The 25,227-nt window shown below is 44.9% G+C and overlaps 1 protein-coding gene across 9 annotated transcripts in view; it reads right to left on the bottom strand.

Annotated features, from left to right (window-relative positions):
* Positions 1-24,372, bottom strand: part of c2cd5 (C2 calcium dependent domain containing 5) — a 30,584-nt gene extending 6,212 nt beyond the window's left edge. Inside the window, exons 1-20 of one of the 9 annotated variants that reach the window (XM_048996848.1) lie at positions 24,053-24,372; positions 23,217-23,314; positions 23,043-23,129; positions 22,568-22,739; positions 22,348-22,443; positions 22,032-22,187; positions 21,416-21,617; positions 19,949-20,164; positions 18,846-18,997; positions 17,459-17,683; positions 16,348-16,436; positions 13,240-13,348; positions 10,491-10,544; positions 7,213-7,327; positions 5,498-5,593; positions 3,303-3,497; positions 2,771-2,957; positions 2,370-2,534; positions 296-436; positions 124-187 (exon numbers count right to left, since the gene is read on the bottom strand). In XM_048996848.1, coding sequence (XP_048852805.1) covers positions 124-187; positions 296-436; positions 2,370-2,534; positions 2,771-2,957; positions 3,303-3,497; positions 5,498-5,593; positions 7,213-7,327; positions 10,491-10,544; positions 13,240-13,348; positions 16,348-16,436; positions 17,459-17,683; positions 18,846-18,997; positions 19,949-20,164; positions 21,416-21,617; positions 22,032-22,187; positions 22,348-22,443; positions 22,568-22,739; positions 23,043-23,129; positions 23,217-23,306 — 2,611 coding nt within the window. In that variant the 5' untranslated portion in view covers positions 23,307-23,314; positions 24,053-24,372. The remainder of the gene's footprint in view (positions 1-123; positions 188-295; positions 437-2,369; positions 2,535-2,770; positions 2,958-3,302; positions 3,498-5,497; positions 5,594-7,212; positions 7,328-10,490; positions 10,545-13,239; positions 13,349-16,347; positions 16,437-17,458; positions 17,684-18,845; positions 18,998-19,948; positions 20,165-21,415; positions 21,618-22,031; positions 22,188-22,347; positions 22,444-22,567; positions 22,740-23,042; positions 23,130-23,216; positions 23,315-24,052) is intronic. The other 8 variants (XM_048996322.1, XM_048996235.1, XM_048996489.1 and 5 more) reach the window with 8 other exon arrangements.
* Between the last annotated feature and the right edge of the window lie 855 nt (positions 24,373-25,227).

The raw sequence follows: 25,227 nt of genomic DNA on the forward strand, positions 1-25,227 counted from the left end.
GGCTGGTTATGGGTAGGCTAGACTTTCAGAGCCCTGTGCTGCTGCTGAACGTTTGCCTGGATTGGAGAGCTGCATCCAGGGACCCCATGCCCTGCACCTTCAAGCTGGCGACGATGCTGGTACCTGATGGCATAGGCGCGTCGGTGAGGAGGGAGTGGATGTCCTCCACGGCGTCTGTGTCGTCAATCTGTAAGGATGAGAGATCTGCTGTGTTGTGTACCTCAATGAATAGCATCGACACACCGTCAGTGTGACATCAACATTTTTAAAGATGACAGACGACAGAAGGACTTACTTCAAGGACAAAGGCATCCTTCTTTCCGTGTGACAAGTCAAGCTCCGACACCTCATCTGAGCTTTCTGAGTGTGACCGGAAAAGTCGGGAACGCTGCCGGGACTCTGGAATAGGCGACCCAATCACCTCCTCGATGAACTCCTACCGGCAACCCAAAGAGAGAAGAAGGTGAATGCCAGCAGCAATAATCCATTCTGTGCTTCCTTTTGCTGGTGGGGGACCAGGCTAACCCCAGAAAACATGCCTCTCCCTGCTGTCAGCCAAGGATCAGAAGCTTGAAATGCCGATGCAGTCATGCTGTGGAATGCTGCCGTAAGATCGTGTTTTCATAGCTATTCGGTATGGTGGCTAGTGAGGGACACATGGGCTTGATCAGCACAACCCCTAAGCAGCCATCTTGTAAATTCCAAGATCTGTTATTTATTTATATATATATATATATATATATATATATATATATATATATATATATATATATATATATATATATATATATATATATATATTTATATATATATTTATATATATATATATATATATATATATATTTATATATATATATATATATATATATATTTATATATATATATATATATATATATATATATATATATATATATTTATATATATATATTTATATATATATATATATATATATATATAAAAAAATATATATAAATTTTTTTTTGCAAACTACAGCTTGGTTTTTCTGTTTCTCACTGATGAAGGGCTTCTTCCTTGCTTTATGGGTCTTCAGTCCTGCTTCTAGGAGCCTGATACAAACTGTCCTAGCAGTGCACTTCACACCACTTAATGTTTCCCATTCCTTTTGAAGGTCACTTGAGCTCATCCTCCGATTCATGAGAAACTGCCGGATAACTTGACATCTCTGGCATTAAAAAGCCGCTCCTGCCCTCTACCTGGCTGGTTTATGGTTATTGCCAGTCTCTCCTGCTTTACCTTGTTCCTGTCTGCTGCTGTCATAGAAATTTTGAACCTGGAAGCAACCTGCTGCTCACCATAGCCTTCAGGCAGCAGAACCACGATTAAACCAGGATTTAAATGTGCAGATTGGCCTAAAATCTTTTCCACTGCAGTATACGTGCGTATACAGTGAAGAGTGGCCCATTTAATGTATTCTATATTTATGACTACACATCCACCTGATTGTCAGTCCTGGAACAATGCATGTCTTTGACGTGAGCAACCAATAAATGCAGGAAGCAGTAAGAGGCCTTCGAAATATTTTATGGGCTGTGATTTGCTGGAATAAAACCTCTGCACTCCTTCAGATTGATATCAGACTCGCTGAGTAAGTTGCTACCCGGACGGTAATTTCATGAACGCTCCATGTTCGTGTTCGTTTTTTCCAATGTCAATTAATTTCCATTTCAGTATAACAAGACATCCCCAACTCCCCAGCCATGGAACATAGCTAGACTTGCAGAGAGGAGGACGGTGACATCATGAGCCAGCAATCTTCAAGATGATGAACCATATGACAAAATAAATATACTTTGGAGTGACCCTTTAAAAGGCATCCAGTAAGAAAGCCCAGTGCCGTAGAGAATTATATAAAAGATGTCAAATATAAATTAAAATGTTTCTGATGGAATATATAAGAAACACAGCTACAAAATTAGCTAAAGTGAGACGTTTAACCCCAATAGCTTGTGATAGGATAACATAAATACACCGATTTATGCATAAGTATTTCTTCGTGATGAATTTTGTGAACGCAATGAATGGTCATGCTTTAATGTATCATATTAATGCCTCTGAATGGCTCTGTGTACCATCAAAGAACTTTGGGGGGGGGGGGGGTCTTGTAAAAATAATGGAACTCCTCAAATATATATTTAAACATTAGAAATTCGCCCTGCATCATGTGAACATGGAATGGACATCTGACGATTCTGTGAGGTCAGCCCACAGCTAAAGTAGCTGTCCTTGGATGACCTTGTGTATATAAATATTGGGCATTCTGGACTGCTGGTGCCTCGCCGGGAAATGGCACGATCCAGAGCAATGAACAGACAGCTCTCGCTCTCCAGGCCTACGGGCTGCCACTCACCTGGGGTTGGATCTCGTAGAGGTCCTTGTTTTTGGCGATGGTGTCGTTGATCTTCTTCTGCATGTTGGAGATATGCTGCTCGTAGGTGATGTCGCTGGGCGTCTTCCCCGCTATCTGGATGCCCCCCGGAGCGGGCAGGGCCGTCAGGTACACGCCTGTGGCAGACTGAGCAACCAGGGCATGTCACGCCATGCCATCCTCTTTTCAATGTCCAGTATCGCTTTTTTTTTTTTTCTTTTAACACGCATAAAACCACCTCCATCTTGTGATAAACAGTTGTCGCATGCTAGCAGACAGCAGAAGCAGGAATCTATTAAGAGCAAGGAAATAAAAAATGTTCCGACATGCAGAAAGACCCTGAGGCGCCGTCCCCACGACCCCTGACCCCAGGACCTGCTCACCGCCAGCCCCACCAGCATGTTCTCGCCCACGCTGATCTGCACGCGCAGCCCGAACAGGGCATTCATGCCGCGCAGCTTCAACTTGTTCATCAGCTGGGTGTGCAGCTCATACTCCATGAAGGGCAGCAGGTTGCTGATGGCAGTGGCGTTCACCTCCCCTTGGGCCTTCTTCTTCAGCCGGCACAGCCTGTCGGGAGGGACAGCACAGTGTGATGAGGCGGGTGGTTTGGAGCCATCATTCAGCTTCAAGCTGAGGGCCATTCCGAGGTAAGATGGGTAGCTCACAGAGGAGAGCGGCTCACAGCACTAAATGAACAGTTTAACCTTTAATTTCAAAGGTTGTCGTTAAACGGAACAAAAAAAAAAAAATTAAAAAATGCTGAAATCTGTTAAGGTCAAAGCACTTCCAACTGTGCTCTTCCTGTGATATTCATGAGAGCTCTGCAATGTCCCTAAATACCAAGCTAAGCCCTCACTCCTCCTGAACGTCACGGGGGGGGGGGGGGGGGGGGCTTCATGGCCCGGAGCGTACCTGGCCTGGATCAAGCTGCCCTTGCCCATCACCGCTGCCTCCACCGGCAGGTCTATGCTGGTGAAGAGCACATCCGGGACCTTCTGCCGGCGACAGTTGTAGCAGTACGTGAGGTGAGCTGGGAAGGGCATGTTGAGCTCGTCGTAGGGAATGTGACAAAAGCCACAGCTAGGGGGCGACGGATCTTCCAACCTGCTGAGCAAATAACGCAGGGACATTAAAACAGGTCTGCCCGATCAGTGTACGTGTATATTTAAAAGGCAAATATGTAACATGTACAAGGTACTGCAAATTAACCCCGAACACACACAGAAACATGTCCCTTGTCGTATGTCGGGAAGCAACATGATTCATAAGTACTTAAACATTTTCAATATTTTCCATTATATTCAATATAATGTGTTTTAAATATTGGGGTTGGGTGGCCCGTAGGTGTATGACAAAATATTACAAGTATGAATTTTAAAACAGAGAACCTTTCGTGACCTTATATGAGGAAGAAAAAAAAACGGAGACAAAAATAAGTAGTTTAGACAAAGGTTTAGAGGTTGCAAAGGCCATTTGATGTTTCCTTCAGATGCTATCAGGCTACAAAAACGCTGCCCGTGAAGCTGCTCAGTTTGCATCTCTCATCGTTGGCGGCGCTGAGGGAGAGCTTGGTCGCTCTAGCGCAGTGGCTCCCAATCGGGTCTTCGGGGACCCACAGTTTTGCTCCCTCCCAGCTCTCAGTATCAAACCGTGGACTGTCTGCGGGTCCCTGAGGACCAGATTGGGAAACACTGCCCTGACATTCTTTGACCCTTCTGTTATAGATGCAGAGGAAATGGACAGAGTCAAAAATATGAGTGAAAATGAAGAAACGGATCCTTTTCTTCACTGGTTACCAACAACAGAAAGAAATTCTTCCAAATTCTAGCATTTAATGGATTAAATTCTGACATCATCTCCTGCTACATGGAAGGATGATCAGCATGATCAGCTACCGACAGTCATCAGGGTGTAGAAAGAGGCGTCAAACTGACGACCAAAGGCGAGGAACAGAAGTTCCCTTTAGAAGTCATGCAGGGATACTGGCGTCAGTACTGATGGTAGCAAGCAGATTGTTCTGGCTGGACTGTCAGACGTAATAAGCCGACCTGAATGACATACTGGCAAGTTTATTTACTTATACTGCATTAAATATGCATTGAGCTTCACTGATAATTGACACTGTCTTTGTCAGGGCCTGCAGTTGTGGTTTGTTGAGATATTAAGACTATGCTCAAGGTCAACTGACATATGTCAGGGCAACTGAATTGCAAAATAGTTTTTTTATGTTTTGAACATTCTGTTAATTTATTTTGCATATTTTATGCATTTCTTGTGGTTGCTGTGACAAATTATTTCTACTAAATAAAATGCATGACTGCCTGATTGTCTCTACATGCTGAATATCACTTGTAATGTTCAGACTTCAGGCGGTCTGTACAGCCCTTAAATACAGCACAGTTTCACTCATTTTTTGTCACAATTTTTCTTCTTACAAAAGGAGGATGAGAATGCAGCCTTCTCTGGCATCACTTAAAAAAAAAATGGGGCCACTCTAATATGGTTTAAAAACATGATATATATAATCTTCTGTAATAGCCACTGGTTTGAGAAAAATCTCACGCACTTCTTTTGATCATTTATGAAAATATGAGAGATCAATAGGGATGTAACGATACCTTCACGATACACAATAAGATTGTGTCACGATTTTTTAACAGCAGACTAATTTATTCAAAAATATTCCTTTATTCATCTTTCTAAACTGTTTCAAACGTGTCCTCTTCTTAACAGTGCAAATGAAATTGAATAAAATACTGTTTTTAAAAATCCCAAATCAAAATAAGTAAATAAAGAAAAAAAAATCTCCAAATAAACTAAGTCCTGCACGTGCAGCTTTTTAGCGCCGTTTGCCCTTTCGATAATCTTCGCTCTGGCGGTGGTGAATTGAGCTCACTGTGGTGCCGGTGGACATGCTGAAGCAATTCATCGTTACATACGTAGAGATCAATGCAAATTTAATAATGTTTTGGTGGTGGCCCATATCCTGCAAGTCCGCCCTGTGACCCATGAAGCGGAGCCAGAGCTATCTATCCTTGGTGTAAAGGAGAATATGAAAGTCGGCCTTGTCTGATCTCGCTGCAAAGAAGGCCGGATGCCATGACAACCTGTGTTCGCTGTAGCTGTCCAGGCAGCCCTCCTGCATGAACTTGGGGTTGAGGATTGCTGCCGTGCCCGACGCAGAAAGGATGCACACCTCCTCGCTGCACAGTAGGGGCGGGCAAAGAGACAAGGACAAAGATAGAGGGATCATACCACGTCTCATCACAGGAACCAAAAGCAGAACCATTAAGACCAGAGTATAGGGATACCAGAAACAAACATGATGAAACTAATGTGCATCCAGATGAGCTATACCTACATGATGTACAGTGCAAAAGTCTTAGGCATTCAAACAAAATGATGCTTAGATGACTCTCATGTTGGTGAAATACTACGATATTATGCCTGTCAGCTTAGGCATTTCGAAACTTCTCCTACAGTCACCCCAGAATTTGCAGCAATCGTCCAATACAGCCATGCATTTTGGACTTGACCACTACCTCCGACTAGTTTGGCTAATTAATCATTGAGTTAACTAATTGAATGAACTAATTAACTGAGCTGGTAGTGAAATTTAACAAATGTTTGTAAAGACTGGGGTGCCCCTGAGGAGAGGTTTGAGAACCAAAGAGGCGTCCTTTAGCTATTCATCACGACATCAGGAACTTTTTGGAAAAAATAAATGCTTCTTGTTTAGTGTGCCTATTAATTTGCATATGTTCCAATGCTAAATTCTTTCTGTGCAAATATACACTTACCATGCAGATAAATATCCTTAAAACAACACACACACACACACACACACACACACACTTTGGATATACTGTACCTATCCTTATGGGGACCGCTCATTCATTTCTATGGGAAAAATGCTAACGCTAACTATCACAACCTTAACCCCCACCCAGCCCTAAACATCACCATAAGTAGCCAAACAAAATACAAGAGTTTTACCATTTTTAGGTTGTTCATAGCAGTCACTGACTTTTAGAAAAATAGAGCTTTCCCTCTTGGGGACCAGGAAATCAGTCCCCATAAGGCATGGGGTGTCAAACTCCAGTCCTGGGGGGCCAGAGACCTGCACATTTTTGTGGTTTCCCCTCATTTAACACACCTGATTCAACCCCTTGTGCTAATTACCACACAGCTCTTGAGCTGAATTTTTTGTTGTGGAAGAGGGAAAGAGCTAAGCTGCACAGGGCTCCGGCCCCCCAGGACTGGAGTTTGATACCCCTGCCATAAGGGAAAAAATACGTATATTTATCACGTTATGATGTGTCCCCATCAGGATAGGAATACCGACTCTTACACACACACACACACGCACACACGCACACACGCACACACACACACACACACACACACGCGCACGCACGCACACACGCACGCACGCTCCTCGCTTTAGGATGGTTCAACTTATGATATTTCACCCTTACGATGCCGCATTAGCGATCCACACGCAGTAATCATCAGACCAAAACTTTAAAGTTCGATCTGTTCCCGGGGTAACGATATGCCGCAAGATACTTTCTACTGAGGCTGGGCAATGGCAGCATCTACGCAGTGACGCTACCAGTCTCCGTAGCAACTGCGAGCGTAAACATCTCATACGGTGTTTAACAACATATTGTATTAGTTACCAATTTATCATATCGTCTTCACATTTGACTTACTTGATATTTTCAACTTATGATGGGCTCGTTGGAACATAACCGACCTATCGTAAGTTGAGGAGCATCTACATATAATAAGTGAGCATCCTAAGCAGAGCAGCCCTCACCAGATGCTGGTGGACTCGCTGTAGCCCACCACGGCGTGGCAGCCCAGCGCTTTTGCATGAGACTTGATCTCCTGCCGGATCTCCTCCCACCAGGCATCTCGGGTCTCTGGCTCATCTGAAACGACACAAAGTTGACGGCGGGGGGGGGCGCTCGTGAGGTGGATGGTATTCACATGCTGGGGAAGACACTGACTGGATGTGTCGGGGGGTGGGGGTGGGGGGGGTTAATCTCATGAAGCCATTTATCAGTTAAATGGTGAATTTCATGTCACTCGTCCAACCCTAAGCTAATCAACAAAACATACAACGATGGTGCACCACTGATGCGAGCTGGACTTTGCTCGTCTTCAGCACATCCGCATGTCGATGACACCTCATCGCTAGTGACTCAGGCTAGTGACTCAGAGGGATATGGGGGGGGGGGGGGAGGTCAACAAGAGCTGAATCCACCAATTTCATTAAGTACTGCAGCCATTGCTACTTAATGAAAAACATTCAGAGTCTATATGCCTTGTGTTAAACTCACTTTCTACACTTTGTGAATTAAAAAAAAAAAAAAAAAAAAAAAACAAGGTAGAGTCTCCTACAGCATTAGTGGTCAACGGATGGATTTCATTTGCATGGGAAGCCAAAAAGACAGCCAGAGACAAAACAGAAGAGACATGTGGATGGAGTTTCACGGGAAGTTCTGCAGAACCTCTGATAAGAGGTGAGGTAGATCCATGACAGCAGACTCCTTATACGGAACAGCCACCTAAGTCACAAGGACAGTTTCAGGAAGACCTCAGCAAACCTCAGCAAGGGGGAGGGGTGTGCGGGGTGGGTGGGGCTTTAAGGGCCATATTCATTCATCTCACTGCCAGACTCTTACCCAAGGTGGCATCTGGAGAACATCCATCAAGAAATGTCAGATATTCCCAAACAAGGTCCATGACACTAATGATTACGTCCGATAAACTAACTCTCACTTCTCCAGGCAGGAGAGGATCTTTGGCATCGACAATTAGTGACACAGCTACGAAAATCATTCGTTTGCATTCAAATCAGTTCATCGGTATCAACCTATTATTGATTGCATAGCAAGGCTACGCAATATTTACATCCTAAATAGAGATTGTAAATTTGAAAAGTAATTTCTCTTATTAGTGATACTATTTATTTAGTTAGTAGTAAAATTAGATCGCAGTGACGACCACGAATTGTGGTCCTCAAAATGTAAACTTACAGAGCCTCAGAGAACATTAGCAAAAGCTTAGGGAAGGACAGATCCTTTTCTGTTAGAATTTTGATCTACAAGGAGGAAACTTGTCCAAGAACAAGCTACCCATCGTGCTATGAATACGGCCCTTGGGGGGCGAGGACACACATGCCCCAGGTTCTCCATCTCGACACCATTCTTCCCACCCCTATCGTGGCTGGTTTCTTCAAGATGCTCTTTTAAGGAAGCGTCAGCCTTGCGAGTGCAAAGGAAATGCCAGAAGCAGATTCAGCAGAGAGTAGCCAGAAATGGTTGGGTTTCACCTTGGCGCATGCTTGAGTCACATGACAGAACAGAGCAGGGGGGGAAAAAAGTATGGCAGCTCACTGAAATGGTCAGAGAAGTTATGGCTCTAAATCTGTGCGAAAAAGGCAAGAACAGAAAAGCATGTCATGTAGCTCTCAAGTCTGAGCTCCCCAAATCACACTGAGCTAGGAGCTACAAAAGACAACCTATATGTAAACCTATAATTTAAAATCTCCCATGGTTATAAACTATTTAGTCAATAGTGGGATCATTCCGTGTAAGACTGCTCTGCAAATGTATGAATCAGTGGAAAGACTATCCAATGAGCCTTTTCTATATTATGAGAAACACCTACCCAATGCATAGATTATAGCAACTATATTATAGGCATATTTGCACTAAAAACATCCTACTGAAATATTAAAGGAATTTAGAATGTATCCACAACTGCTTGATATATTTCTTCATTATTTATATGGAAGGTGCTTTATACCAAACAGTCACAGTACAAGGAGAATCCCTTACAAAGACGTACTGCTACACATCCCCTTAGTGAGTACACCTCTATAGGTAAAAATAAACTCTCCTGGGAAGGATGTAAAGGATGCAGAAGCCAGCGGCTGCTAAATTTAAAGGAAAAAAATGCCAGGAACCAGGAACATATCGCAAAACGGAAAACGTGGATAGGAAAGGAGGAGGCAGGAAATGTTCGGAGTTGGATGCACCAGTCCTGGTGCGACTTCACATGCGGCAGCAATCAAAACCAACTCTTTACCGTTACGGACCAACCCAGTCCAAAACAACGTCCTGCTCGATGTATCTGTTAAATTGTATTTTAAACGCATGGATATCGTTTCAAGTAGCATGTTCCTGTGCATCATTTTGGATTATTTTATTCTACCATAAACTCAGCAGAAAAAAAACAGCAGTAATGTATATACAAACTGTCAAAATTTTGGAAATTGGTGATGGGCAATTAATGTGTCACAGAAATGAATCAGGGTTGCCGTATTATATATAAATATATTTACACACACGCTTGGTTCACAGTGGACAAAGTTAGTCAGGCAATTAAACGCCATTAAGGAACATTGCATGCGAAAACGCATACATTTCATTACGAGCTTGGTATGCTGACAGTGGGCTAACTGCTGCCTGAAGGAGTTGAGCTTGCCAGACAAATGCTTTCTGGAGCAGTGCTCAATATGACATCTGTACTTGACAGGGCGGAATTAGGGCCTCCCCTGTCGGTCTATAAAGCAAAATCAGCAAATTGCTCCAGAGCCCAGTGGTCAAAAATAAATAAGATACAGGGTGTATTTTGAGTCTAGTGAACAAGAGAGTGACATTTAACGTCAGAATCTTCAATTTTGGCATGTTCCAGCTACTATTCTTGCTTTCGTTTCGAAGCATTTTTAGAGCATGTTTGCGATTCCCTACAAACAGCTCAGCTCCCGGCAAAAGGAGAAACGTCTATTAAGCTTTTTGTCCCTGTACTGTGACCAGATCCATCAAGGTCTGTACTCTGCTCCATTCCAGGCTGCAAGATGAAAACGTGCCAGCAGAGAATGGCAGGTACCAGGCAGGTACCAGCAGGTACCTAAAGCCCCAAGAGCCCTTTGTGGGTTTCAACACAAACAAATACCCATCGCCAATTTGAATGCAAAACAGGGAGCTTCCCGTCCCTGTCTCTCTACGCTCCTAAATGCAGGAACTTCACTGAGCTGCCATAGTTTCTGTGGGTATGTACAATACCAAGAGAGTGGGGAAATACCTGCAGTGAAACTATTCCAGTCTAGCAGTTTGTATGATCTTGTGTTACCCAAGGCTGAGTTCAAAACAGCAAATTAGTAGATCAGTTAAAGGCGCCGAAAGAGAGAAGAGAAAAACAAAAAAAAAAAAAGGAAGAAGATATAGACAGTACAGCTACAAACAGGAAGAGCACAACCACAAAACACTCCACAGGAACTGCAAAGACACAGACAACAGAGTTAATCAGAGGCCTGTTAAAGGGAACGGCGGAGGGAGGGGGAGGGAGGGGTTAAAAACAATGGAGGGGGAGAGAGGGAGGACGAGGGGAAGCAGATCAAAGCATAGAGGGAGGCTGGAAGAAAAGAGAGGAAGAAGAGAGGGAAAGTAAGAGTGAGAGGCATGCAGTAGCAGAGTATCAGTCGGCCTTAAGCTCAGTAGGCCTGAAAACAGCACATGGACGCCGCAACTGCCGCGGTATTACAGATTCACAGGGTGGTTGAAGAATGCCGCCGCTCTATCCCGGACCATGCACTGCGCTCTCATGTGAAGGCCTCATTAACACACAGCGCTGCATGCAGGCAGAGGCGTGAAGTGTCCCCGTTTTCTCACTGCGGATCTACCAACTAGAGCCTGACTCTCCCTTCGGTTTGAAGGCCCGATCTCAGATGCTCCGCCTCCCCGACGCAGCCTGGTTCAGTACCTGTGGTAGATCATTGACAAAAATCGCTACACGGCAACACCGTCAGGACTATTTAAAAGCTATACTAGCTGTAAGGAGGCAAGGAGTGCAGTTCTGTCAACGCGTTTTGAGTCCCTGCTTCAAGAGAAACAGATCGGGCAGCGGTGAAGTCATGATCAGACCTGAATTTAAGAGATATTAAGATAAATCCACAGCAGCGTTGAAATCTTCCCATTCAGGCTAAATCCCATGACCTCCTAAAAAGTTCCATCCTCTGACATATAATTTAATTCTGATCTATACTTAATCTCAATCCACAGCAGAAAAATGGAAACACCATACTCTACTTCTTTTGCATTTGGTATTGCAAATCTTAAGTGTGTCGTGCTTATAATGACTGCTTGACATGTGACTTAAATAATTACGCTCATTATTGTAAGAAGCACAACTGACTTTTTTGAAAACTATATTAAGGTGCAAATTAGATTTAATTATAATTATTTTATGAAAAAAGAATAAAAACTTCATGGCAATTAAATTATATATATACATCTAAAAATATGATTCACTGGGCTGTAATCATAGCCTCTCCATAACCGTGCATCTGCTGACTTCTGAAGTGTTCTGAACAGTAAATTTGCTTCACAGCGAAATGAGGGGGACATTCAGCTCACAGGTGTACATACCAAAAAATGGTCTTCTCTCTATTCAACACTGCTCCTGTGCTGTCGTAGAATTACTTCTCTGCCTGGTGTGGCTTTGCGGTTCAGTTTAAAATGAAGCTTTGCTTGTCATAACACTAAACATTACACACAACCATGACTATGAAAAAAATAATAAAAAAATAACACGGGCTGTAATGGTACATATTGTTATGTGCTGTACATTATTTGCAGTATTAACAGGAATCTAAATTCACATGTAGATGTCGAATGCAGAAAACATTATGGTAATTGTGACTTGCGTGAGTTGGTTACAGCTAATGTTTGGGAAACTTAAATTACATCAACGCTGAAGAGAGTAGTTTTTGAGACCAAGACTGTTGGGTCTGTTACACCAAACTGGAAAATCATGCTGAAAACCGAAGAAAACATGTTGTTAACTTATTTGGCATGACATCCCAGTTTGTGTATGAAAGGGGCAAAACAGACACTGTCTCTGTTAGTTTGTGTCCCTGTTGCATTTCAGGCGCTTTTGCCAGGAAATCTAGACAAGGTTTAAAAAAATAATTACGGCTATAGGGTGGTTTATCAGTACAGACAGAAAGTAAAGAACACAAGAATCGGACGAAATTTATTTTATTATGCTGTTATATTTGTAATTTTCACATCTACATCTTTATTTTTTGAAAGTACAAACAAGCATCTCTTGGGTTTACTACTGTTCCTAATTGTGTTTGTGGTTTTAATAATAAATTATTTCAATTTCAAATTGTGCTTTCCTTCCTGTACCAAAATTGCACTGAACCACAAACCCAAAACTAACATTTGTACCGAGCCATGAATTCTGTGTACCGTTACACCTCTAATAATAATAATAATAATATTAATAACCTATGTTGTGCCTGGATTATTGGGGCCTGAGGCTTTTGCCTACACAGAGCAGTGTTTCGAATAAAGCGGATTCAGACATAACAGCCTGGTGTTCACATCCTAGAGGATCTTCCAGAGTGATGTCACTCAAGCTGTCCTGCCCTCTGCAGCCGTGCCCTGATGCTTAGAGCCTCAGATACTACCGGTGCTAAGCAGCAGGTTCTTACTCACACTACAAACCACGGAGCATTTGTCATGAACTTTACTTGACTTCACTCCGCGATTCCCTCCAAGTGTCCAAATCAGTTTGTCTCCTCTTTTACTTTCTTTGCCACGTTACTTTCGACTGAATACCTTTCCAGAGCATGCATAAAAAAATGGGATGGCCGATTCAGGCAGTGCAGCCTCACAGATGGAAAACCCCGATATGAATCCCTTGCACCCCCCCACCCCCCCACCCGCAAGTGAGAAAAGGATGCTGGGGTGGGAAGTGAGCTGGGAGTGCGAGGTACATGCGTCCCAGGCGGGGAGGCCAGCCAGTACGTGGGGGGGGCACCTACCGGGATTGTGGATACGATCCAGAAGCTTGACTGACCGTGCGCTGACCACACCCCCAACGTGGACCAGGAAGCCAGGGGGGAAGCAGGTGAGGGTGAAAAACGGGAACTCCTGTGTGTGTGGGGGGGGGAAAAGACAAGATTTAGAGAGGTTGCAGTTTGGCATTTACAGTGTAAGATAATCGCATCGTGGTACCATCAAATTAGAAAAAAAAAAAAAGATGTACAAAAAAAAAAAAAAAAAAAGATGTACAAAAAAAAAAAAAACACCTTACGATGCATTAATATGCAAATAAACTAAATCCAATGGATTCAACCAAATAACTCGGATGCAGGGTATTTTCTTTGGCTCTCAAACCCAACCACGAAAGGGGAGATGCTACCGAAAGCGAGAGAGAGAGAGAGAGAGAGAGAGAGAGAGAGAGAGAGAGAGAAGGATCCGATCAGATCAGCTCGATCCTTCCGAGGCATCATGCAGAGGCCGTGATGGAGGGAGTGGCATTCCCCATGCGACTCGAACAGGCTGGAAATGGACGACGGGGCGCCATGGCTCTGAGATGGCCTGGCAGAGCGACGGCCCGCGTCTCGGACGCCACATGACAACTTGTCAGATGAATGATAGACCGGCCTCAACCAGCGACAAAGCAACCTATCCAACACCTGCTCTAACATAACCACGCTAATATTTCTGCATTTACTACAACTGCCTTTGTCAACCGATAATAAAATATTTAACTCTATTAGGACTAGTCAACAAATTAAGCCGAGATTCCCCCTCGTAGCTCTCTCGATGATGTAATGGGGAGGCTAAAAATGGCGTCTTTTACCACCACCTCAAATATTTAACATGGCAGCATAAGAGAGCTGCCGTTGGAGAGCAGTACAGGCAATCGCGCTTTTTCATTCGATGAATTATTTACACTAAGTAGGTCAAAGCGCAAACTGAGAGGCTCGCAAACCATCATGGGCAAAAACAAAGATAATTAGAACGAATGCAGGCAGTTCGTACGAGGCAGGAATATGCTTGTAAACATGGAAATCACATATCGTACGTCTTCAAAGGCACGTTTCTACCTCACTTGCACCAGCTGCATTGCACTATACACTTTCTGCCGTTTATTTATTTATTATTCATATCTTTGTGGTGGCTGTCCCCCATGGAAAAGTTTTATCTTTTTGTGAGTTAGGGAACAACCCCTATACTGCTTACTGACAGTAAACACGATTAAGCTGCTATGCGCGACAACCAGCATGGCGCCTGTTACCGAAGCGGGCAACGTTAATCCTGGTGCCCTGAATAACAAGAACCCCCCACCCCTGTGATGCTGAGTGCATGACCACAATCGGCATTAATAAGCGAGAAGCATGACGAGGGTGAGAAGGACCCATGTGGAGAGGCAGAGTCTGTGAGGCATACAGATGTAGAGGCTCGTTCCCTACAGGCGGGAGATGTGGTCATGGGTGTTACGTTTTCAGTGAAAACCATCTCAGATGTAGGGCACCACAAAGGAAAACAGATGTATACACAACAGAAAAAGTAAAATAAGAGTCATATCCATGAAAAATTCATAGACACAGAAAGACACAGGGTGATTTCCACAACATACCATTGTCCTAACAAACACACGAGAGGACGACGCTCCCTGAGCCTCAGAGAGAACGAGAAGGTGGGGAAACACGTTATTCAGCCTGGCGGACGCCACACACACACACACACACACACACACACACACACACACACACACACACACACACACACACACACACACACACACACACAGCCCGACGGCACCGCGCCATTGCCTGACATGCGATTTGGGGGCTACCGTTCTGAATGGGCACTGAGCACGACGTGGGATGCTGACAGACAGCCTCGACAGTGAGTAAGTGTGGGAGTAAGTTGATGAGGGAGGGAGTGAGGTAGGAAGCGAGGCTGTGAACGGGGATGGGCATCAGTGACGGAGCAAGGAAGTGAATGAAGAAGTGAGTCAGTGAGGAAGCCAGGTAATGAGTGAGAAAGAGTCAGTGAAGGAGGAAGTGAGGAAACAAGTTAGTGAGGAAGTGAAAGTAAGTAAGAAGTAAGTGAAGAGGAAGTAGTGATAGAATGAGTAAAGAATTGAGTCAGTGAGGAAGCCAGGCAGCGAGTAAGGGTCAGTGAAGGAGTGAGGAAGCGAATCAGCGAGTGAGGAAGTGTGTCACTAAGGAAGCGAGTGAAATAAATCAGTGCGGAAGTCAGGAAATGAGTGAGAGAGTGGGTGAAGGAGTAAGGAAGTGAGTGGGGAAGTGAGTAAGAGATTAAGGAAGTGAGGACACTTAGCAGGGGAGAGTGGGAAGTTGAGTGAGCAGAGTTGAGTGCAGGGGAAGAGTAGGTGAATGAGTCACTAAGCGTAGGTGTGAATGAGTCACTGATATCATCAGATTGACAAAGTACAGCAACAATGTAGAAAAGTCTCGGTGCATAGATGGAGCGAACGACCAGACCAAGACAGTGAATGTGGCAGAGTAAAGTCAGATAATATACAGAGTACTGCACTGTGCAGAGTAAAGTGTACAAGGCATCAGCAAAGTGAGTGAATGTATCACTGAGCATAGAGGGAGTAAACAGCCAAGGGAGCACAGGGATTGAGGGCAGCAGAGTAAAGTCATTGAGCAAACCGTGCATGAGCAGAGCGAGTAAACAATGTCACTGAGCATAGTGGGTTTGTGTATAGAGGCCAAGGGAGCACAGCCAGTGAATAAAGTAGGGTATGAGGGTATGAATATGAGTGGAGTGAGTAAACATGTCACTGAGTGTAAAGGGAGGAGGCAATTCTAGGATTTTTTTCAAGGTGGGGGCATGAGAGGGGCCAGAATTAATTCAGGGGCCAACCTTATCATTGGCCAATAATATGTCTTGAATCAGTGAATGATAGGAGGGGGCACTGCAGGTTGGCCAATCAGCTTTCAGCTGGGGTCAGTGCCTCTGTAACCCCACCCCTGCAGTAAAAGTTTAGACTAAGGGAGCATAGTCAGTGAGTGTAGCAGAGTAAAATCAGTGAGGATACCAGGCATGAGCAGAGTGTGTAAACGTGTTACTGAGTGCCGAGAGCGTTCCCATCGCGTGGCTCATACCCGCTGCTCCAGCGCCGACTGCGTCTGCTGCCTCAGCAGGGTTTTCAGCGGACCGCCGTCCTTCCCAGCACTGCCCCCGCTGCCCATTCCTGCAAGGCAGGCAGACAGGCCGGGTCATGGCTGCAGACACCCGCGCTGCAAGGGCCAGCAACACTGACACGACACTAAGCCATCCCTCTCCTGTCTGCCTCTGATCAATCAGGTGCTTGCAAAACAAAAACCGTCTTAAAGCAGGAGCTGGAGGTAAAGGGTGAGGATGACTCGTTAAAGCCATATGAATAATTTATGCCGATTGCTCTGATAGCCCCATTTCAGGTCTGATGGTGGTTTTGGACCTTGGGAGATAAAATCCAGCTTACCTTGCCGACATTTATCTACTCTCCTGTGTAGCAGTGGCTCTGATAGGATCTCCAGCGTGGTTTACTTCGTTATTTCCCATTGGCTGAGACAGCAGCCTCTGGTATGGCCTTAACAGCTCAGCTTGTACCGCTGAGTTTTAACCACCGAGGGCAGCAAATAGCCACTCTGACAGGAGCTAATGAGGGAGCCAGAGACTCACGGGTGGCTAATGGTGCCAAATCGTAGGGGGGGGGGGGGGGGGGGGGGGGGGCAGCAGATACACGAGCTTGTCACAGAGAACATGGGGAGCAACCTTTTCTGCAGTTTAGAAAGCTAATGTTAGAAAAAAAACACAATCTACAGGCAGGCTGAAAAGCTCATTTCCAGATCTTATGATGGTTAACTATTAACAGTATTAATTATCTCAGACGTGCAGAAGCGGGGAAGGTTTAACTGTGGTTTTGGGATGGAAGTGGCTTCCAATTCCATTCACAGACATACTGAGCCAGTACACAGTACTGGGAGCAAAACACAGTCATATAAATGATAACAAAAGAAAACGGTTAGTAAGGCTTGGAGTGGGTTAGCAGCTGGCTACAGGCTCAAACAAAGCACACCCAGACATATCCAAAAGTGGAAGACAAAATGATGTGATGCAAGAAGTCAGTTTAGTGTCTGTTTGGGACCCCAGTACCGGGACTGCAAGGATTTGGGGGGGGGTGTCTGTTAAGGGGAGGGGGCTGTGGAACTTGTTTGAGTGCATCTGTCCTACCGAAGGCCGCCAGCAGCAAGTCCTCACTGAAGGACACGCTTTTTCTCAGCATGGTGGCGTTTGACTGGGCCGAGACAGGCGGAGGAGTGGCGGAGCCGTGGCCGGACCGGGGCCCCAGGGGGAGGAAGAAAGTGTTTGGTATGGACAGGGGCTCGGAAGAGAGGGCGGGGGAGCTAGGGCTCAGGGAGACCCTGGGCCCCACACGCGACGATGCTGCCCCCGCTGCTGGACCACAAAGAAGCGTGTAGAGGAGAGAAGATGAAAGTGTCACAAGATCATGAGTATGACGGGCAAACTGGAAGGAGCATGACTGGGAAGAAAGGGGGGAGGAAGCAGAGAGCGAATACAGAACAGGAAATTAAATTAACACGCAGGAAAATTAAAGTGTGATGGAGGGAAGAGTGAATATGCATCATGAATAGGGCAGAAAGGGGATTCAACCAAGCTAACTGGATGCATCTCTCAGAAAGGCATGGACACCCTGGCACATTCAGGAGGCCCCACACTGTATTGGGCTCCAAAATCTACCCTTGGGGGCCCAAAATTTACTTTTGATATTTGGTCAAGAGGCCCATAATGTCTAGCTATGCCACTGACTCTCAAGGAGAAACCCAATCTACCCAATCACAGCTCAGGTACCTCAAGAAAGCTTATGACAAGCCAGGATATACTGGCTAAAAATCGGGCCAAACCCAAGTAGCTGGCAAAACTGAAAAATTCCACGATCAACAGAAAACTCCAAAATAACAAATAACCCAGAACAGTGGAGTTTAGATTAGTTGTGGTACCTTTTATACATTTATTTTTTTTAAAGCTGAGGTTCATAACGAAGAGTAATGGATTCAGCACACCTTTTATGAGTGCAGCTTAGGAATATTCCCAACATCTCCCAGTATTCAGGGGAGACGGAACTGAAAGCTCAAACCCCAATATCAGTACATTGTCTTTCCTCAATTCCTCTTTCGAAAGCATCATATCAACCATACAATTGTTCAGACGATAAACTCAGCAATGTACTCTAAGGTAATAATTAATAGCCAGAAACTAAACAAATGGAGAATTGCAGCTGAGTTAAATTACTGAACCCTCTGTTAAATTACCAGCTAAACCTTACACAGGATCAATGGCAATTGGCTGCAGCATTTCAGTGGCTGTGTTCTAAACTGAGAAATGTTTTTGTATTTGCAATATCAGAAACAACGGTTTACACTGATAAACACCTAAATATGGGAGACATGGGGGAAAAATAACTACATAACAGGGTACAGGTGGAAAAGGCAGAAATGAAAGCAAAACTGAAAGTAAACAATGGAAATACCCAAATAAAATAATAATAATAATAATAATAATAAAAAAAGGAACACAAGGACAGTGGAGGGGGCCTTACCAGTTTTAGGTGTCAAACTCAAATCTGTGTCAGAAGAGGAAGATTGTCGGCTGTAGGACTTGGAGGGTGAAAAGGAATAGGTTTGGTTTTTCAGTGGGGTGGAGGGTCCGGATGAATGAATATTGGGGTTGGGGTCTTCACTGAAGGGAGGCCTGTCAGAAGAAGGTGGAAACACATTCAGTAACCCCCCAGGACAGGACACCCAGCAGCACGGGACAGGCCCACTGCAGGGGAGGGGGCCGCAGGCTACCGGAAGAAAGGGAGCCCCCCAGGAGCCATGTGCAGACAGAAGTGTGTGCGTGTGTGTAGGCGTGAGGGTTGGGTGTGTGTAGGCGTGAGGGTTGGGTGTGTGTAGGCGTGAGGGTTGGGTGTGTGTAGGCGTGAGGGTTGGGTGTGTGTAGGCGTGAGGGTTGGGTGTGTGTAGGCGTGAGGGTTGGGTGTGTGTAGGCGTGAGGGTTGGGTGTGTGTAGGCGTGAGGGTTGGGTGTGTGTAGGCGTGAGGGTTGGGTGTGTGCACAGTCTGGGTCTCGCGGATGATGGCCAGGAGTCAGAAAAGACATTAAGTCTATAGAAAGTTGTCTCGGGAAAAGTAAAACACATTTAAGAAGGACATGAAAATAAAGCACAGTGGACTGAAAGCGAAGAAGCAAATGAAAGGCTGACAGAAAAGCAAGAACGACAAAAATCCGGTGAAACGCCGGAAATGAGATGCGGAGCGTTTGTTTCAGCTAACCAAAGCAACGTATTCAGAGGGGAGTGAAGGCGACGAGTTTAAATCAATCTTCTTTCTTGTTGTCATGATTCGACGGCAAAAAAAGGAGGAAAAAAAAAGAAGCTGAAGAGACAAAAAAAAAAACAAGAATAATGCCAGTGACTGCAAATGGAATTGAAAATGGCACTGGAATCAAGATCTTTTTTGACAGGTCTTTTTTGGTACAATGGCTTGTAAGCAGCCAGAATGCTTTGGAAGCTGAAGGCTTTCAAGCTGGTGATGTCACGGCCCTCCCCAGCCAATGGCAAGAAGGTGGGCGAGACAAATGGGCAGAGAGAGGTGCAGGGCAGTGGGGGGGGGGGGGGGGGGGTCTGGAGGAGCGGGGTACCTGCCTACACTGCCTGCCTGGCAATACAGTCTGAGCCGTATGTTCACGGCCCGTCTCTCCCAAGCTCCTGTGCCTATGCAGTCTCATACCAGTGAAGATGAGGGTAGGAACAGACACAGAGAAGCCCTGAGAGAGTCGCGCGCTGGCAGTGGCGGCAGAGTGAACGGGGCTGTTGTGCGACGAGCGGCATCCGTGGCTGGGCACCTGGGCCACCGGGGACCTGAGACAGTCGGCAGCCGGAGGAGAAAGAAAGAACAGAGACACAGACAGCAAATTGCAGCGGAAGGTGGGGGGGGGTGACAGGAGGGAGAAGAGAGAAGGGGGGAAATGGCCTCCCCTTTGTGTGCCCCGCCTTACAACCAACCACTTGCCCCCCCACCCTCCCCAACCTTGTAATAAAAGTCTCCTTCAAAAAGCTGCAGCAAATCCATCCCCCGCCCCCCCCGCCGGGACTCAGCGTGGCTCCTCCCCCTGGGCGCAGCGAGTCGGATCTGGAGCAGACTGTGGCAGGAGGAATAGCAGCGCGCGCAGGCTGCTGCAGTGGGCCAGGACATGACATCGACCTCGCAGGAAGTCCCTCAGGACGATTCCAATACCTCGCTCTCCGGTGGGTAGTGGGGTGTCATTCCGGAACAGATCAGACCCCCCCCCCCCCCACATGGCTCTTTTGGGGTTGCAGCACAAAAGAAACTGGAGACACAGAGGCATGCAGTAAATCCCTCCGATGCAAATTAGCTTTGCATTCCCTTAAGTGTGCGTTCGCTCGTCATGTCGGACTGGTCCAGACCGCCTCCCGATGTCCAATCAGACGCTTACTTAACAATGAAGCCTACCCTAATTAACTGTAATCCCTGACATTAATCACTATGTCAGTATTATCTAAAGCTCTTCATTTCAGGAAGCGTCTTTATAAAGTCATCGGCAGAAAGTCGGAATCAGTTCTGTGAACAGCCACCTCTCATCCGCCGGATGTTACGCAGTGTCCCAGCGTTCCCGGTTGTCATGGAATCGTTTTTTTTTTCCCGTATGTGAAAATTCACCTTGCATGCAGGAGCATGACGGGGAAGAAAACGCATGCAAAAGGAGCGCGACGTGGCAGGGACGTGCATGTCCGGGACCACTATGCGGTACAAAACAAATAATAACAAATAAAGATTCATCTTCTACATACAACTCATGAAACTGAAGGCATCAGGAAATTGGGGGAAAATATATCTTGGGATACAAATTCATCCTGAAAAAAGACGTATTACTAAAACTACTAGAGTAATATTTCTGCTCATTAGACAGAGCCAACTAACATTTGAAATAACGGCTGTATACATGTATAGCTTAAGCTGTATACATGTATAATATCTGGCCTTCTTTGAGATTCCTATAATAGGAGTGGTATGTCTAAATGTGCACACCCAAGACATACAGCGCAGTTCAGTCATGCAGGTGCACTGGGTCCCCCCTGCCTCATACTTACTCTTTCATTTCTCTGGATGGGGAATTGCATGCAGGTAGGACAGCTGTAGGGAGACTACTTAGTTTATCCAGTGTGCAGGCCGTCCCGATGGCTCGCACTACCAGGCCAGACTCCCCCTCCAGATCAAAGCACTGCAGGTAGCCCACCACTGCGTTGCCTCCCATCTCCAGCACTTTCAGGCCAATCTTCCGCTGGAGCTCGCCTGAAAGGGCGTTTAACTTACATTTGTCCAAAGCAATGTGCACATTTGAGACGACAGTCCCAGGAGTAAATGAGGGTTAAGGGCCTCATTAAAGCTGAAATCTATGGGGAAGCCACACTCTCAACTCTGGAATTTGAAATGGTGCCCTTCTGGTCACAAGCACAGCATGCTAACTTGCTGAGCTACATTCTGCCACCAGCTTCATAGCTGCAGGAGGATCCCCAGCAGAGGACTGACTGTGCCACTCTGTGCAGGGTTAAAGAACGCGGCCACTTTTCAGGCTAAGTTAACGTCACACTTTTTTTTTTTAACTAGCAGATAAAAGCCACCTTGCCTCTGGTCTCCGAGATAAAACGGAATTTCACAAAGCAGAGGCTATCCCACCCCAGAGGCAGGTCCAGCCAGGTCCCGTACCAGACATCAGCGAGATGAGCCTCTGGCGAGCTTCATTGGACGCCCGAGGGGTCCGAATGCGGTCGATCCACTGGTACTCTGGGTCTTCGTTCACCACCAGCTCCTCCACAAACCCATGCACCATCACCACCCGGTAACATTTCGGGATGGACGTAGCTGGTGAGATAACCACAGCCCCATTAACATCAAATACTGCAGTAATGGTGACCCAGCTACACCTGTTTAAAATCTCAACATGATTTTCTCACTGATCTAAAAAGAACATGAACGGGTGTCTTTTCGTAAAGTCATAAGAATCACACAATCTGTGACTTACTGCAAAAGAATTTAACTCCGCAGGACGATTGTCTGAAGCGATTTAAGTCGTTGAAGAGGTCCACCTTCACAAGAACATTGATCTCCCCACGAATACCTTCAAGAGACCCAGACCATAATGCAAACTGTATAACCGCAGGCAACATGACAAATCATATCTGAGCTTCAGGTTAAAGCATATCAGTGTGATACTGAAACGGACAAAGCACAGATGTACTCACCATGAATCGTGTCATAGATGGGAAACCAGCCAGAGATGACTGTAGCAGCTTCGCATGATAAGAGGGGATCTATGTCAATATAGACTTTGCCTATAGCATCATTGGCACTGTAGGTGTCATGGTCCAACACAGTGATCTGCAGCGGCTCGTCCTGTAAATCCTCATCATCCACCTGGTTTTGAAATTTCAATGAGAAAACAATCCTTCAATACTTTATCCCATCGATTTTAAATAGGTAGTAATCATGCACTGGAAATATGTGCAGAATAAGTTACCGTGCATTGAATGTTTCATATTTTATCATCTGTGGGGAGGAGGAACGTTAACAAGGCTTCCTAAAGGCACTCAAGGTAATGGCACCAGTCACGCGGCATCTTTAACACTAGACCGTTTTGTAAGTGCACTGCGGAGACCTGATAAATTCAGCTCAAATAAACACCAGCTAAAGTAATATGACCCTCTGAAAAAAAATTACCTCAAATTTAAACCACTCAGAGTTCCACTGGGGGTTCAGGGACTTGGGGCACACGTCAGTTTTGAAAGTAGTATTCCCAAATTTCACCTGTGGATGACATTTCCCCACCACATCAATATGTACGAACAACTATCTTGAGGATGTCAAGGACCAATTAGCTGAAGTGGCACCCACCTCAACAAAAGCATCCGTCAGATCGCTGGCCCTGTCCATGACAGGCAAGTGGCGCCCTGCCACAATTTTGGCCTTCAGCTTCCCAGGCATGCCTGCACCTACATAATGAAATGAGCACGAAAACGGTATTGTTGCAACAAAACCTGTATAAGCACTAACGCATGTCGCTGAACGCTTAAATAACGCGAGGTGCGCGCAGCCCGTGAACATGTGGGCGGGTCGTCAGAAATCCAAGGTTTAGAAAAACGTGGCAAGATGCGGTTAGGCAGCTCATGTAAGACAACATTTAATATATTTTTTAAAAAAAGCACTGCATTTGTTAAATGTCTACATTAAGTGCTACATGTTTCAAATTCCGCGCTATGTTCAAGAAATCAACTCCCTTTCTCCCCACACTCAACAAAGACAGCTCGACGTTGATACATCCAGAAGTCCCGTCATAAGTCTGATGACAGTGAAGTAAATTGCCAGTTGTAGTCAGATACTGCACCTTACAGCCACACACGGTATAAGGAAGACAATCGTGTACGCGATGTGCAGCGTGATTTGTCATTTTAAACATAATTTTACACATTCCGATTTCTAAATGAACAAAAAAACTATTTAATGTACTCGACTGTGCGATCTTGCACGCATTTAGGCCAAGCCTATTAGTTGCGTATTACAAACAAGTGGACTTGATTAGGAAAAGCTGATTTAGCAGGCAGACTAGCTAACCTGCTAGCAACAACGCCGCTGCATTTCATGTTGTAGATGGGTAAACACACGCTTGATTATCACAAAACATGCGTTTCATCACATCACAGAATCTGACCGATTTACCACAAAACTCTTACCTAGGAGCACTTCGTTATTTGTAATAGCTCAGCTTCAAAAGCCGCGCTTCAATCTGACATTACTGATACTCCACCAGCTCGATCTCGTCTTCTTTCCCATAACATGGGCGTACGCGGGTCTTGGGGGGTTTTATGCGCTCTTGCCTAAACTATATTCAGCCACATGGCAGTTGTGTACGACAGCTTATAACCGGTCTGCAAACTTATGCATGAATCCTAACAGAACACGATTAAGCATGAAAACATAATCTAGCCAGAGATCATTAGTACGGCATTACTCTAGCCTGTCAAACGTATTACTTCCGGTTCATTGAAACTACTTCCGCCTGCTAACGACTTCTGCAGCTAGACCGTCTTGAATGGGCGCGATAAGTGATATTGACACACATGTATTTTATATATGAGAAATTAAGTGTGTTTATATACACCTTTATAATTAGCTTGTTTGCAGGCTAGTCTATTGACATACTCCCTTTTGAACGTTATGCATACTTGGGTACATTTGTGTATGGTGTATATTTATGTATTTTTCTCATTCTACCAGTAGCTGGTACCATGATTAAAGCTATTGTAATTTCTCAACAGAAATGCAATCTATGGTTAAAAAAGTCATTTCTGTGTTATAATTATATGCTGTCATGTCATTATCATCATTGTTGTACACCCTTGTAAATTAATTATACTGTATATGTAACTACACCGTATTTATTAATTGATAATAATTTATCCATCTTTATTGTAACATTTGTGTTACCGGTGTACATGCCGAGCAAGTGTACAACGGAATTTAAGTTCATGTAAAGTCCAAAGGGCAGCGGAAAAAAGGACAGACAATGTAATACAAAAAAAAGTTACACATAAAACGGCACTTTAAAATTTGAAGGAAGGGGAAGTATGTAAACAAAATCGTGTAACCAAGTACCAAACAATAACTTCAGTTTACAGAGCAGAAGTAATAACGAACGAGCCGGGCTGTGTGAACATGTGCCCAGTGGGTCACGGCTTGAATGGAGCATAAATCTTCGAGTATGACTATTGTCTAAATCATAATCCATGACTAAGATGAGTTTTTCTCTAAAATGTTAGTTTGTTCATAAATGTATGCTTATGAAACTAATATCAAAATCTGTATTCTAAAATAAAAAGTAACTTCTTACTGTATCTGCTCCTGAAGT

The sequence above is a fragment of the Brienomyrus brachyistius genome, chromosome 1 (assembly GCF_023856365.1).
Source record: "Brienomyrus brachyistius isolate T26 chromosome 1, BBRACH_0.4, whole genome shotgun sequence".
NCBI lineage: Eukaryota > Metazoa > Chordata > Actinopteri > Osteoglossiformes > Mormyridae > Brienomyrus > Brienomyrus brachyistius.